The sequence below is a fragment of the Charadrius vociferus genome, unplaced genomic scaffold (genome assembly GCF_000708025.1).
Source record: "Charadrius vociferus isolate BGI_N301 unplaced genomic scaffold, ASM70802v2 scaffold193, whole genome shotgun sequence".
Lineage (NCBI taxonomy): Eukaryota > Metazoa > Chordata > Aves > Charadriiformes > Charadriidae > Charadrius > Charadrius vociferus.
In genome coordinates, this window is record NW_009647588.1 from 695,457 (window position 1) to 711,576 (window position 16,120).

The window sequence follows — 16,120 nt, forward strand, 5'->3', positions numbered from 1 at the left end:
GTAGGGAAGCAAAGGTCCCATCTTGTGTTGTCCTCACAGTGTTTGTTGCCTGATGGAGGATATGGCCATGGCTGATACAAGAGCCAACCAGAGATACTTTGCCAGAGCATGTGGACTGGTTTGGACTTGATAAATAAATTAGTTAAAACCAGTTCTCTTGCAGATGCCATTTCCCTCATAGTGTTTGGCACAATATGCTATCAAACACAGAGAACTTCTATCATACTGCATGCACGAAACTACTTGGCTCAGTATTGCTTTCTGATGTACAGTCCCAAAGCAAATGGTCACTCTGAAATGCTCTTTATTTAATAAAATCAACAGCGAGGACCACAGCTTCCTATTAAGAAATGCCAGGCTCTATTAAATACTGCCAGTCACTGCCGGAGAGAAAGTGACTTCAGGCTTGGATCTCTGTTCACGTATGACTAGAGCTACAGAAATAATTGATTTTACAGTTTGATGCCCAAACTGGGAAAAAAAAAAAAGAACCTGCTAAGTCAACTTAAAAAGTAAGTATTACCTTGTTCGGAGTGAAATGAAACACACTTCTTTTTTTTTTTTTTTTTTTTTTTTTAAAGACATTTTTAATAGTGGTTACACGTTATCTAATTATTGTGGCTTCACATTTCAAGACTTGTGAGTTAAGCACCGTAACAAACTTTTCACACTCCCTCAATGCACTACAGATACAAATTAAAACATACTCTAAACTCATCCATACGTTGTGAAGCTAGATAAATTACCATGTCCTGAGCTGTGTAACATAGCACAGGATGCCGTAGCAACTTTTTAAGCTGGGGAACAGTAAACAATAGGATGGAGAGAGGATGTTCCTATGGAAAACATATTCCAAGCCATCATAATACATGCTTATTTCACAGTTTCCCACAAATGTGGTGGACTGAACTCAGCAATCGCATCACCTACAACGTATACGAGAAGAACCAGGCTGACACTGCATCCTCTCCATGTCATTAAGTTTTCAGAAAGGACCCAAGCTGCAGTGCGTTTGTCTCACCACTGCTCCGTTTGAGCTTTCTGAAATTTCAGTGTTCACTTAAATTGCCTCAAAATTCAATATTTGATGAGTTTAAGGTGGAGTATTATCACTGGAATCAGAGGAGGAGGATCCTGACTGATATCCTGCCACTAAGTATAGGATCAACTCATCAGTCTCATTAAAGAAATCTACCTGTAACAACCAAGCTCACTTTGTTTACGCAGCAGATCATGACAATGAAAACTTAGCTTGGGCCCAGTGAAATTTCCCAACAAACTGTGCTTGAGTTGTGTGAAGACCTTGAGACAGCAGCACACAAAGTTTATTTTTTAAGCCTAAAAAGCACAACCACTTCTCATCCTGCTGCTCTTTTAAAATAAAACTATATTCAGCACAAATATGTCCATATACAGAGGAAGAGTCTATTAGCTCAAACACTGGAGCACCAACTTGTCATAACACAAAGGATGGATTTTTAGTGTTACTACAGCCTGAAAATAAATGTTTATTTTGAAGACTAAGTTCCAAATCTGGAGGTTGAGTAAATGATATCAGCCAGGAAGTTCTTGTACTTACGACGCTGATGGTACACAAATCATACCCAAGTTATACAAAGCTGTAACCTGAGTTAGAGAAATGTATTTGAATTGAAAGATGAACTCATTGATGCAGTCTATTGACTATGTATCAGCATCACCTATAAGCTGAGCAGAGGGAAAAAGAGCCCACAGCTAGCAACTGGGGAATATGGTGACAAAGTGGACATGGATCCCAATCTATGGAGAAATTAGGTGGAGACATAGGACTGGAGTGTTACTTTGGAAGATGTATAATAAGAAATGGGAGGAGATGGGTTGCTGGGTACTCCAAGAAATAGTCCTCTGTTTCTGTACCTCCTTTTTCAGGAATGGTGTAAGACCTACAAATAGAATTTGTTTCTCAGATACCATTGAGATGAGTGTGTTTCACATTTGCGCAGAAAGGAAGATTCAAAGGCAAAGACAGGGATCCTCCTGTCCAAAGAAAGGCATATATAGACAACAAGGCAGGACAAAATTGCAGAAAAGATACTAAAAAGATTATAAAAAAGCAAGTCCCGCTTTAATGAGGTGATGAATTTCCTCATTTCCAGTTCACATTTTGCAGAAAAGACTTTTATGAGTTTGATGCTGCCACAAGGAAAATTGGAGGACCATTATTCAAGCATCATGAATTATAAAATAGGTTATTTCCTTCTCTTGGGGAACCTAGAATTCAAAGAGGCTGGACAAAAAAATAAATGCCACACAGAAAGATAAAACAGGATCTTTGTGTATGACAGCATTTGTCTATATTCCCTATCAAGTTAATGTCCTGAGCCTTTTCTCTAATCAACACCTACTGGTATTAACTGTGGGAAACACGTATCTACCATCTTGCAACATGGCATGGTGACATCAATAAACCAAGAAGGCGTGTGAATTATTTTAATAGAAAGAGTATAGGGACACGAGACTCTTGGGATTTGTGATATGTTGACATTCCTGCCTATGAACAGGATATTTATAAATTGCACCGTTTTCTTTTCAGACTCTTTCTGCAGGTGGCCAAGACCACTTTGAAACCTGCCATTCTACTCCCACTGGCTTGGCTTCTGAAATGACTTTTACAATAGGTATTATCTGAAAATAGCTTCCCAGTGGGTCATTTGAGCTCTTGATCACAAAGAGTCTCATAGGAGAGAAAGGATACGGCACCAGCCGTGTCCACCCAAATCTATTTTTTTTAGAGCTTCTCCCAGAATTCAGTGTGGAGATCTCTATAACCAGAGCAGTTGCTGCATACTGGCTAATTAGCTTTGTCTTCACAAAGGGAGATAAAAATTAGAACAATCATAACACTATTTCTGATCTCTTCCTGAACTTGGTAAATTTAAACATTAGTAATGCTGTCAAACAATGGCTAAATAGGAAATATTTAGTTATCATTTGGCAGTGACAAATTACTTCAACCTTTATGGGTTCATTTTTTTAAGCAGCCTGACATTTCATTACTAAGGCAGATTTTTTATTTTATTGTTTCTTTCAGTCTGTTACACAGCCACACTGTTACCAAGTAGGTTCCAATGAGTCATATGCAGGTGGGAAGAAATCATGTCTCTATTGAGAGAGCCATTATTTTTTTATTATTATTATTTGCAATTTTTCTTGCATTATTCCCCTCTTTCTACTTGGTTCACAATTGACCTTTCATTTTTCCCCAAAGATGTGAGCAAAATATGCTCGTTTGTATAGGATGTCTCAAGCTGGATCAGGACAGAAGTCCAACAAGTCTTGTGTTTTGCAACCTATCATATTTAAGTATCAAATATTCACTGAGGAGACAGAGGTAAACAATGAAAAGAAAATCCAAACTTATGCGCTGACAGCTTCAGAAATTGCATATCTTCAGGAAAAGTCATCCTCAGATTGCCCAAATATTGGTTTATGCCACAGCCCTCACAGTACCCATCCTTTCTGAACAAGGACCGTCGGAATTGTCCACAATGTCATTTTGCACAATTGCAGCAAACCCTACAAAGTTCACAGAAGCACCTTCCAGGATTGTGTTATACCAGCTATCTTATGGTCTATAAGACTGGAGAAAAAATGAATCGCTTTGTTGGTTCTAAATATGCTGTTTTTCAGGTTGCCCAAATTTTGTCTATGCTTGTATTGTTAAAAATAATCAACAGATCTCTTGCAAGATCCTACTCCAAGGTTTGTTGTAAAATGAAGTAAGATAAATCAATTTACATTATTTTCCCAGTTATTTTACTGAAGATAATTTTGTGGCTCAGAAAGTTCCATCACTCAGATAATTCAAGTTTTCAGAGTGACCAAATGAGGTCCATTGGCTCTTTCTCTTAACAATATTTCAAAACCGGTTCTTTCTGGAGTATTGCCTTATTTCAAGCAATCACACCCCAAAATAACCATTTACAGCCCTGGTTACAGGGCTGTATTTACAATTGTATTATTGCATTTACAATTGTAAATAATTGCAAACAATTTTTCTGCACAAGAAATGCTCCGCTTCGGACTAGGTCTTATATTGTTGGTCTGCTTTAGTTGATGTGGGAGGGTGCCTTTGCTGCCAGGAAAGAGCTCAATGTCTAATGCTGTCATTATGCTGCATTCCTAAAGTCTTCACTTATGACACTCTCAGGCAATGAATCATTTATAGCTCTTTGACATGCATGCAAACATATATCAAATTGCAAAGCCAATTATACAGTCCTTTTTGTCACTTGAGAAATCCACAATTTTTGTTTTAACACTGAAACAGAAGTAAAGGCTAATCAGAAACTTTCCTGGGTGTGTTACTTTAAGGCAATTATATTAATTCCCTATAATTTACTGCAACAAAACGGGGAACTTTTGAATAGCTGGAGCTGTATGAATTTACATAAGTATTACATTTTCACAGGTTTTTTTCCTAGCCCAGGAGTTACCTTCTGTATTATGCATAGTACATATACCAGCCCTCGAGTAATTTACACTCAAAGACAATCAAATTTCATGAGCCTTGAGTAGCCTACCATTTATTCTGCAGGCCATCATTTTATGGTTTTAAATAAAATAGTTCTAGTGAGTTCAATAGAGGAGAAAGAGGGTTTGACTAACAGCTCTGGAGAGTCAAACTGCATTTGTTTACAAAAGAGGCAAAATATTTAGAGCAGAAACAGTGTTTTACCACCTCAAGGAACATGACTTAACACTGCTTTGGAGGTACTCTTCTGTCCTGTTCAGGCCTTCAACCTTGCTTCTCATCAGCCAAGTCTGTCTATAAATGCCAGGTAGACCTAATTCCAACAGAGATGTTGCAGATTGCTTCAAGAACTAACAAAAACCTGTGAGATGACAATGACTTTTGGTGTGAGTCATCAGCAAGCAGACATATATTGCCTTCAACTGACTTTATGGCTTTCTCTTGCATATGGGAAGAGTTTGGGAACACCTTGGGGGACCAAGGTGCAGCATTTCAATACTTAAAGGAGGCTAATAAGAAAGATGGGGACAGAGTTTTTAGTAGGGCCTGTAGCAATAGGACAAGGGGTACTGGTTTTAAAATAAAGAGGTTAGATTCAGACTAGATATAAGGAAGAAATTTTTTATGATGAGGGTGGTGAAACACTGGCCCAGGTTGCCCAGAGATGTGGTAGATGCTCCATCCCTGGAAACATTAAAGATCAGGTTGGACGGGGCTCTGAGCAACCTGATCTAGTTGAAGATGTCCCTGCCCATGGAAGGGGGGTTGGACTAGATGACTGCAATTGTTTAACCCGAGCCAGCAACTAAGTGCCACCCGGCCGCTTGCTCACTCCCACCAGGGCAGACCCTGGGACACAATCAGAAGAGTAAAAGTGAGAAAACTCCTGGGTTGAGACAAAGAGAGTTTAATAGGTAAAGCAAAAGCCGCACACACAAGTGAAGCAAAAAAGGAAATAATTCACTACTTTCCACCAGGAGGCAGGCATTCAGCCATCTCCAGGAAAGCAGGGCTTCATTGCAGATAACGGTTACTTGGGAAGACAAAATGACAGAACTCTGAATGTCCCCCCTTCCCTCTTCTTCCCTCAGCTTTATATGCTGAGCATGACATCATATGGTATGGAATACCCCTTTGGCCAGGTGGGGTGAGCTGTCCCATCTGTGTCCCCTCCCAGCTTCTTGGGTGCCCCCTGCCTTCTTGTTGGCAGGCCAGTATGAGGAGCTGAAAAGTCCTTGACTGCTTAGCAACAATAATAATGTGTTATCAACATTATTCTCATCCTAAATCCAAAGCACATCACCATACCAGCTGCTAGTAAGAAAACTAACTCTAACCCAGCTGAAACCAGGACAATGACCTTTAAAGGTCCCTTCCAATTCAAACCATTCTATGAACACGACAATGAGGAAAACCGATGGGAATAGGCTGTTGGCCTTATCTGACTTACTAGAAACCAGGGGCTACAGATGAATGAAACTGCAGCTACTTTACACTTCATGACACACCCAACTATCCCGGGATAACATAGTGACTGGGTGCACAGACAGGATCAACGCACCAGGCCCTATTCAAATACCGTACTATGAAGCTGGGAACAGCAGAGGTACATACTTTTGTAAAACCAGACTGACTGGAAGCTTGATTTCTCAAATTTTATGCCAGTCAAAGAAGTAGTGTAAGCTCATATGCATACTGACTATGTCCAGCTTACCCTAGACAAATCTTCAGACCCAGATTCTCACCCAAATACTCATATGTCTAACCATCTGAAAAGTCATACCTAAGTTATGCAAAGAGCTTCCTTGAAGCATTACCCCATTCTGTGCAAAATTGTTTTTTTTTGCCACTCATCAAAACACTCCAGTACAGACTCTGAACATGTGATTAAGTCAAATCTAGGGGAAGTTATACTTGTACTGAAGAGGTTCTAAAATTATTCTTATTTTGCCATGAAGCTTCAAAAAATGTTTTATCTTTATTGGCTAAATTTTTGTCTAATGTTATTCACCTCTGACTGACAATACTTTTGAGAATCATAACACACTGACCCATCTCTATTCTCTTACCCCTTTTTTTTTTTTTTTTTTTTTTTCTGTTTGTCAGACTGCTGAAACTTGTCTGATCCTTGGACAACTCATGAGATCATTGGAGCAGGGGCAGTTGCTCATTCACAAGCTGATGTTGCGGGTATCACACTTCTGTGTTCTTCCCGAGCACTGTACCAAAACTTATATTTCATATTAGCTGTGAAACTGATTCTTGGGTTATGACTAGTGTGATGGCTTTGAACAAAGGTACAGGCTTTTGCTGTCACTAGAAGATTTGTTTCCACAAAACAAGACAAAGAAGTTGGAAAAAGAAGGGATCTCTCTTCTCCTTCCCCAGTCCCTGAGCTGGTGTCTGGGACACTTGCCAATAGCAAAGAGTAAGCTTCCAGATGATGGATCTTGACTGTGCTGTTGTTGGCATCTGTGCTCCTGTTGGAAAAGCCGTCAGCTCGGAGGCTATGAGAGTTGATTAGGTCTCCTTTCATGAACTCTCTCATCATCAGTCAGTGGGAATTATTGTAGTGTTCTTTAGGGCATATGAAGATAATTTTTCAAGAAAGTACCACTGGGAAAAAAATACTGAGAAGAAAGAAAAACTGAGTCATGGAGCACTCTATCAAAAGGTAGAGAGCAGCCAAGTCCATTTCCTAAAGTGAAGAGCAGAAAGGCTGTTCCTGCTGCTCGTGCACTCCATTTCAGGCAAGAAAGAAAGAAACACCTGTCCCAAGCCCCCTCCTACAAACTTCCTCAAAAAGCAGTACTGAAATCAGTAGAAAGGGAAAACTTTAACAGAAAGAATGTCAGTCAAGTGAATGACCATACAAACCACATCAGCCCCAAAGTAAGAAATTATGATGATGGAAGCTAAATAAGTTCCTCAGTATATAACTGTAATAGTAGCTGTGAAAGAGAATTAAATTCTCCACACTTAGGCTGCCTTTTACCACTCTACTCACAACTACTCTAAATTAGCCATAGGAAACATTTTCAGTTATACAAATCTAGGTGTGATTGACTTTTTCACAGTGAGATGCAGAGAAACAGGGAGATTTGTAAAGAGAACGCAGAGCCTGATTATTTCCAATACATAAGCACTACAGAAAAATAGCAAAAAATTAGATATGAAAAGTAGAACGTCCTATGCAAATTCTATTGATTTTCAAAAGGAAAAAATCAGTCCAATATGAGCAATTCCTGAGGATTTTCTCCAGAAGGAGATTCCATCACCTTCCAGTCTGGAGTCTCACAAGAATCTCCAGATGATTTCATGACATTTTCATTGAACACCCACAGTGAAAATATTGCAAAGCTCTTTCAACACCATGTTTTAGGCCTAATCCCAAATTAATCTCACTTTTGAACTCTATTATAATGCAGAGCACTGCCTTGCTGTGCCCTGCATATGCCAGATCAAAAAGTAAGAGCCACAGAAAATAAATATGCCAGTGATTAAAGAAACCAGTTATTTTCACATTATTAGTTACCATGTTTTCTGCTATAGCTAGGAAATCATTCAGTTCTTTCTAAAGGTCAGCCATTTATCTTCAGGCAACTGAAGATTAAAGACTTCATCAGTAATTATCACAAATGGTGCCCTGAACACACTGATTAAAGATACTTGTCATTATACCTTATAAAGAACAGTATATCAGCTCTCTTACTATTTCAGAATAATTATGTGTTGGACATCTGCTGGAGTCCCAATCACAACTATTCATCATTTGCATAAGTGAGACACTGAAAGAATCCTGTTCCTTTAAAACCACCCGTTACAAACACATGCTAACACATGGATGAGGTGCTTTCCATACCACACTCACACGAAAGGAGAGAAGTCTGAGACCAAAAATAAAGCCATTTTCATGTAAGATTAACAATTTCAGGTGAAATTGTGATGTAAACTACACTTATGCAATTTGGATTAGTTATACGGAATAATTATAAGTAAAAGCTATTTTAAATACTGGGGGGGTGTTCAATTTATTTTTTTTTAATGTTAAATAATATATATCTTCAATCTTACATATGCAAGTTCTAAATTGGTAAAACCAGAATATTAACTGTGTCTTAAGTTTGAAAATAATCAGATATTGTTTGTGAAACCTCTCCCTTGGTACACAGTTAAGAAAAGAAAAAAAAAAAAAAAAAAAAAAAAGGCTTAGCAACTCTACAACCCTCTAGACACATCAGGTCCTTTTTATATATTTTTTTTTTCTTTTTCCAGCAGGAGGTAGAGCATCTCTGCTAGTGTCAAAGGGGAAAAAAAGAGAAAAATACACATTGCCCTTCCTTTAGAAGGAAATAGTGGAGTTTTAGTACTTTGCAAAGTTTTAGTTCTTTTGCAAAGCTAACACCTTTTTTGCCTTGCCTTCCCTTCCCTCACCCATACCTCTGTCCCTCAGCCTTCCTCCTGTCCCTCCTCTCTTCCTCCCTCTCTCTCCCTTTCTCATACAATTTTGTTTTGGTGTCAGAACACAGGAGATGCCAGGAAAAAAAAAAAAAAAAAAAAAAAAGAAATGGAACAACAATGGGGAATGATGGAATTAAGTTAGAAAAATGGCTGCTGTGCCAATAAATACAAAAAAAGGTAACAGGAATATCTACATTAAGGTTCCTATGTCTGAAGAGGGATGAAGTTTGCAACTATATATTCCTCTTCTCCCAGTTAAACTGGGATTTCAGGGCATATTACAATTCCTACAATGGATCCTACATGGGCTATTCTCTGATGCACACCCTTCCTTTCTCAAGAGCTGAAAAAGTGAAGAATGGCGGCCAATGAGCCATAACTATACCGAAGAAAAGAAGAATAAAACACAGATGACTCCTCTGTGACATGAAAATATAGGTTTGAATAATGTTCTGGTGTTAGGCTGAAACAGCCTAGGTTTTTCATATGTCACTGAAAAGATGAAAATATCAGCAAACTGCCTGTGGAAAAGAACTCTTATCATCAATGCAATTTTATTTGAATGACACTCCTGGTTCTTGTATTGTGTCAGGCATAAACTTCATGTCTTTTGGGACAGGTACATCAATGCTAGATGGAAGACGAACACTTCTTATCAAACACCACTGCCTTATTAATGGGAAGTCATATGATTAATCAATCTGATTACTTAGAAGTCAATTTATCTGCAGTGCAACTGCTATCCAAATGAAAATAAGATTACTGTGAGTACAGTTTATTAATAACCACCAGTATGTCATTGACTCAACTTGATTATAACACAGCAGGCATGTGATGAACAATATTACAAAGACATTAAACCAGCCTGACAACGGTGGATACAGAAGAGGTGCATGGCATAAAACTCTTAAAGTGTAAGTGACTGTCCAATTTTCAGTTCTGCAAGGAACATTTTCTTTTTATTTTATTGTAGATGTAGGATCTGTAGATATTTTTCAGTGTTCAGCTCTTATGGCTGCTGAGATCACCTGAAAACATGAGTCAGTGTGACGTACAGATATAGACCTTGTAACATCCGAAACAACCCCTTGAACTTCCTCACAGGGAAAAGCAATTTAGCAGACCCAAAGGGGAATTCACATGCCCCTGAGGGAAGTCAGTCACGCACAGCTTGTAAGTCTGTTTCACCTCACTAGATCTCCCAAGCCTGCAGTAGATATGATCCTTCTTTGAACATATTGTTCATCTACTGTGATATATATTCCCTATGAGTATAGGTTATAGGCTGACGAAAGCTTGAGAAAGTACTAGCATATTTTCTTATTCTGTAGATTGTTCTCTACTAGTTTTTTAACCACAAAAACATCTTACTTCATATTTATCTGACAAAAAAAAAATTCTTCTTATTTCAATAAGACATATCTTTGTTGTCTTAATTGTGCTTGAAAGGAAAAGTGTAGTATAGATAGAGAGAAAATAATAGAGAGGGAGTGAAGGTGGAATAGAGAAAGGGAAGACTTCTGTTTGCTGTGTAGAGTGGGAAGAGAGTGGAAGACTTAAAAAAAAAAAAAAATCACCAAGGCTTAAATAGGATTAATTATTATAACTACTCTGCTAAGCCAGGATATGAGGAAACTGTCAGTGGCGTTCAGAAGTCACTGGGGGAGAGCTAGGGAAAATGCACATGTACAGTCTAAAGCCGCTGGCATATAATTAGTCTGCACTGAGAACTCAGAAGTGCAGAACGAGGAGCTTTCAGGATCTATCATTAAGCAGTGGCACCTCAGCAGCCCAAATGCAGAAGATTAGCTCAGGAAGAGGCAAGAGGAGCTGATGATTGATACGGACTTTCTTTAGAAATGAAAGCAGTCGCTTGCATTTTCAGTAAGGAAAAAGCAAAACAACTACATAAACTAGATGAGAACTTCCACAGTCAATCTACGGGCCTAAAAGGAAAATTAGGTCCTTGATGCACCCATGTTTTATGAGGAAGAAAGAGGTAAAATGGGATGTATGACCTAGAGGTGATATGTCAAGATAAGAGTCTTGTACTTTGTATTCAAGAGATGTCTGGAAAACATGACTTAGTAGTATTAACATCAGATTTCATCCCAATTCTGACTTTCCTGAGGGCTTAGCACTGCTGTAAATACAGCCACTACTCTACTGAACCTATGTGTTTAAATCTTGTCTGAACCATGCGTGGTGGGTTGACCTTGGCTGGGTGCCTGGTGCCCACCAAGCTGCTCTATCACTCCCCTTCCTCAACAGGACAGATGGAGAAAAATACAACAAAAAATCTCATGGTCAAGCTAAGGATAGGGACATCACTCACCAATTACCAACATGGCCAAAACATGGTGAAAATACTACTTGGGGAAATTAATTTATTACCAATTAAACAGAGTAGAATGAGAAATAAGAACAAATCTAAATTAAACACCTTCCTTCAGGGCACAGCCACCTGCTCCGGCATGTGGTCCTCCATGAGCTGCAGTGGGACAACCTGCGTCACCATGGTCTTCACCACAGGCTGAAGGGGAATCTCTGCTCTGGCACATGGAGCACCTCCTCTCTTCCTTCTTCACTGACTTTGGTGCCTGCATAGTTGTTTCTCTCACATTTTCTCACTCTTCTTTTTCACAGCTGCTGCACATGTTTTTTTACCCTTAAGTATGTTGTCACAGAGATGTTACCAATGTAACTGATGGGCTCAGCTTTGACCAGCAGTGGGTCCAACTTGGTCCAACTCCACCAAGCTGGAACTGGCTCTGTCAGCCACGGAGGCAGCTTCTGGTGTCTTCTCACAGAAGCCAATCCTGCTCCCAGCCCCCTCTGCTACCAAAACCTTGTCAAATAAACCCAATATTCCATGCCACTAGTCCATCTACTGAGTATGATGACACTAGAGAGGGAAATGTTTACTTTTGTGAGCCAATCTGCTTCATGATTTGTAGAATTTATGCTAAACCTGTGAAATTGAATAAATTCTGGAGTCAGTAAGTGCCTCAGACACAGTGAAACGGTGATTTGCTGGGGTTTTAAGCCATGCATCTCTTAGACTTGAGGAAGAGGGTTCAATAGGAATGATTAAGAGATCCTACCCATTACAAGCTTCCACTCAAATGGAAATATTCTGGAAAAATAATCTAGCTGCAACTGTTGGAGGGTAAAAAGCTCTTTTTGGTTTAGTCATGATAGGTAAACCTCAAATAAGGAAAGTCTCAGTTGTTTGCTGTCCTACAGAGAACTAAATAATCAGCTTCAGTTCCCTGGAAAAGACTTCAAACAGAAGACACTTGCCCAGGAGATGCATCTTAAGACCTTAAGCCTGGAGACTTCTCAAATCAAGGAAAACACATAAATGTACAGGAAAAGTAGAAGGATCCAAACTCAGCTTTGCAGAGATGAAAAAAAAAAACAACAAACAAAACAGAGGAAAAAACAGGATAGACCAACATTACCTGTTTCACAGCATTTTACGACATAAAAAGGAACTAACCAAAGTCTCTTTAAAATTCATTTTCCCATGTTCTGATGCCCACTGAAGTTTTGTCTCCCTTGGAAGACAAGATATATTAATTGTTTTAGCCTAGATGTAGCCAGTTGCATCAAATTAGATTTGATGCACAAATCACAAACCACAAACAAAAAAGTGTGGTGCATTTTGAGTTAAGGTATTCAATAGTTACTATTTTGGACATGCAGTAGGCAAAGTCCAACCAAACATATACATATAAATTCAGTAGAAAGGCTTGCAGTTTTCATCTAATGAAAAGGGTAGGATCCATTCTCATGCCCACTTATGGTGACCGCAAAATTCCCCAAACCTGGACATGTCTACAGTCCAGTTGAAGTTACATTTAACAAACACATTCAAACAACCTGGCATGGAACCTACAAATGTGTAAAGGAAAGTAAACTTGACACAGTGCAAAGCATTGCAGCACTGTAAGAAATAATATTACTCCTCTTCCTTATGGCTTGATATAAACTCCCACATAAACCAGCAGTCAGTCACAAGGCCCTCACTTGGAGTTAGCTTTACCCTCACGGCAGTTTCTTTTCAAACTCTGAATTTTTATTTTCTACATTAAACCAAGATAAACAGTCTTTGCTCATTTTCATAGATCACAAATAGCATATGCAAAAAGGCCATCACAGTCTATTAAATTAAGATGCTCAGATCAGGAACAGATGTCATTACACACAGAGGTTTCGGAAGCTAAGCAAATGCGTATCTGACCATGTGAAGGTGGAGTGTACAGCGTTATACTTATGATTGTTTGGTGTGTGACATTCTGATGACCTGCAGGGTAGCAGAGAGCTAAAGCTCGTTGATGACAGAGTGCTTTCATTTTGGTATTTAATAGGTCACCTGCTAGGACAACAATTATGCTGTCATGAAAAAAAAAAAAAAAAGAAAAAAAGCCTATAATCAAAGATTAGTCAACAAAGACAGGTAGAAAATAGAGTTTGCAGCTAAAGAAAACATTTGGGAAGAAAATAAGGTTTCCTAGTCACAGCAGACTAAGATTTTTCCATGGAGAGTAAAAGTAAAAATGGGAATGGAAAGTTAACCTTTCCATTTGTCATCTTACAACAGAGATTTGTCCAGAGGATAATGAAAAGTTGCATCTACTCTCCTAAGAAACCTCTCTCTTGTGTGGTGTACAGATGAGATTAGTCTACAAAGACAAATGCTTGAATCAGTTATTTAAATTTATATGAAGTGACTGCCTACCAGAGAGGCAGAGGTTGAGGTCAGTTTGTGTGCCAAAAGCATACAATGACCCAGTGGTTCGCATAACAGCCTCAGGGCAAACATTCTCTCAGCCTGAGTTAATTCCTGATAGTTCTTCTGTACCAGGCGCTCCAGGCTAGCATATCTTTAATATTTATACAGAACAGAACAGCTTCGTCAGGAAAGGTTGCGGCAAGCTGAGGGCAGTGTGTTAATCAGTACCCTTGAATCAGGGTTTCCTATCAAGTTAACGATTCCAACATTCTGGGTTGAGGCTCTAGGTGTGAGGAAATGTTTCTGACAAAAAACACTTCAGAGCTAGCACTTTAAAAAAAAAGGAAAAAAAACCCAACAACCCAAACCCCCAATTAATCATTATTTTCCAAACAACTTTGTACTAAAAATTGCATAAGAAGCTCTCTTCTTCACCTGCGGTAAGACATACACTACCTGTGGGACCTACCTCAAGTAAGGCAATGTGCGTAACACCCCGTCACCAACACACGATACTCAATGCTCCAGACACAAACCCTTCCTTCAAAACAGCCTTAAAAATGACTCAAGTCCTCTGGCTGTTGAACATAAGACCTGAAAGCAAGGATCTTTCACTGAATAATTAATTTCACCTTACAGCAGACACCTGGTCAGGTGAATCCCTCCTTAAAAGTGTCCCTGGCAATCAGGGGTATATCCATACATTGTGAACTTTTCTGAAATGGTTCATATAGGCAGGGGCTGAACACCCAGGAACGGTGTATCCAAGTGCCAGGTGGTTCATGCAGAAACATTTGAAGGGTTCTTATTCCAACAACATCCCTCTACTAGCAATATACAGCAGGGCACGTTCTTCACGGATAATGTGGACACTCTGTGTGACCAAATGGGAGTAAGACATAATTGTTCATCCTCCTTACCTCTGAAGCAGTGGGTTTGCAGTAGCCAGCTCCAAACACGAGATTTTCTAATGACATACTGGACTGGTCTGGTCCCGACTCCAGGTTGCCCTTACCAAGCCATGAACCTTTCCCTGGACGAGCAAAACTAAAAGAAGAAAAAATTGAGAAGAAAAATAATCAGAGAAGTATTGTTAGATACTGTCCCAGTGCTATTTCCTTCCTTAGAGAATGCTTGCTGTTTTGGTTTTGGTGGTGGTGGTTTTTACTTTAAATTACTTCAAACTGACACTGTAAGTCCGCGTTTCGCTTTCAAAAGGAACATTGTCCAGTATGCACTAGCTCAAATTATGTGAATGGAATTTACTTTCTTGGTATTCGGTCCAGTGACTTGAGTGTTATTTTTCACTCAGTTATTTCTCTGCTGTCTTACAGATCTTTTTCCAGCATAACATCTCAACAATGAAAACTTTCCATCTATCCATATAGATAATATTCTTATCTGACTTCTCATCAACTTGCATCTTGATTGATGCAACATGTTTCTCTCTGGCTTTCACCTTTCCTCTTTGAATTGTGCAAGATCTCTCTTAACTATAAATATCCTTTATAGCTTATCCCAATCTTTTATTACAGATTGGAAGTTTAGTTCCCACTTCTTACTGTCCCATGACATAAAATTCCAGCACCAAAATGACAAGACTTCATCCCAAAAACTGCATTTCCTTTTGCTGATTGTAGTCCATTCATTTGGGATGTGCTCTCCCATACCCATGTGCAACATGAATTCACTGCTATCCAAATTCGTCCTCAAAAACCCGATAAATTTAAGTTGGTTTAGTGCTGAGGTCATTACCTCTCAGTGCTGACTATTATGGTCACAGTGTTCCCTTCTGACTGTATCTTTATGTCTCCTATCTTATTGCACGAACACATTAAGAGTGGAACATCTTGTTTGGAGTTTACTCAGCATCCAGCCCACCAGAGCCTGGATGCATAGCTAGGGCTCTTCCTCTGGATTAAGCTGAGCAAATGTCTACCTCCCAGTTAATGATGTAGGCTGCCTTTATATTCGCTGGAGGCGAACGGCATTTCCAGGGTATGAGTCATCTCTTTCTGAAGCAGTGATATCAAATAGGTCAGACAAATTTCACCCTCAGAGTGCTTACTTCTTATTGTGGGCTATAGAGGCCAGGATGACTCCCTCACAAACAACTGAATTTAGGTGAGATAAACCACGCTGTTAGTCCCTATTATAACATGTACTGTACATAAACTACATCAAGATTTCAAGAGAGAAATCAGGCTACTTGTGGTGAATACAATGAGCCAAATCACTGAATCTTAGTCATGCAAGCAACCATGTTCTTAAAAAGCATGTAGGCAAAGGTGGAATTGAAATAATGAACCATCGAGAAAAAAGGAAAAAAAAAACACATTCGCTGCTCTGCTCAGTGCAGAGGTAAGGCCAGTGAGTTTGTGCTACAGCTTTCTGACTGGGATCACCAT

At 39.2% G+C, this 16,120-nt stretch overlaps 1 protein-coding gene across 1 annotated transcript in view; it reads right to left on the bottom strand.

Annotated features, from left to right (window-relative positions):
* FAM135B (family with sequence similarity 135, member B) overlaps positions 1-14,759 on the bottom strand; it is a gene marked incomplete at its 5' end in the record, with an annotated part of 57,721 nt that extends 42,962 nt beyond the window's left edge. Inside the window, one exon of the mRNA XM_009880979.1 lies at positions 14,633-14,759. Coding sequence (XP_009879281.1) covers positions 14,633-14,759 — 127 coding nt within the window. The remainder of the gene's footprint in view (positions 1-14,632) is intronic.
* Positions 14,760-16,120: the final 1,361 nt, after the last annotated feature.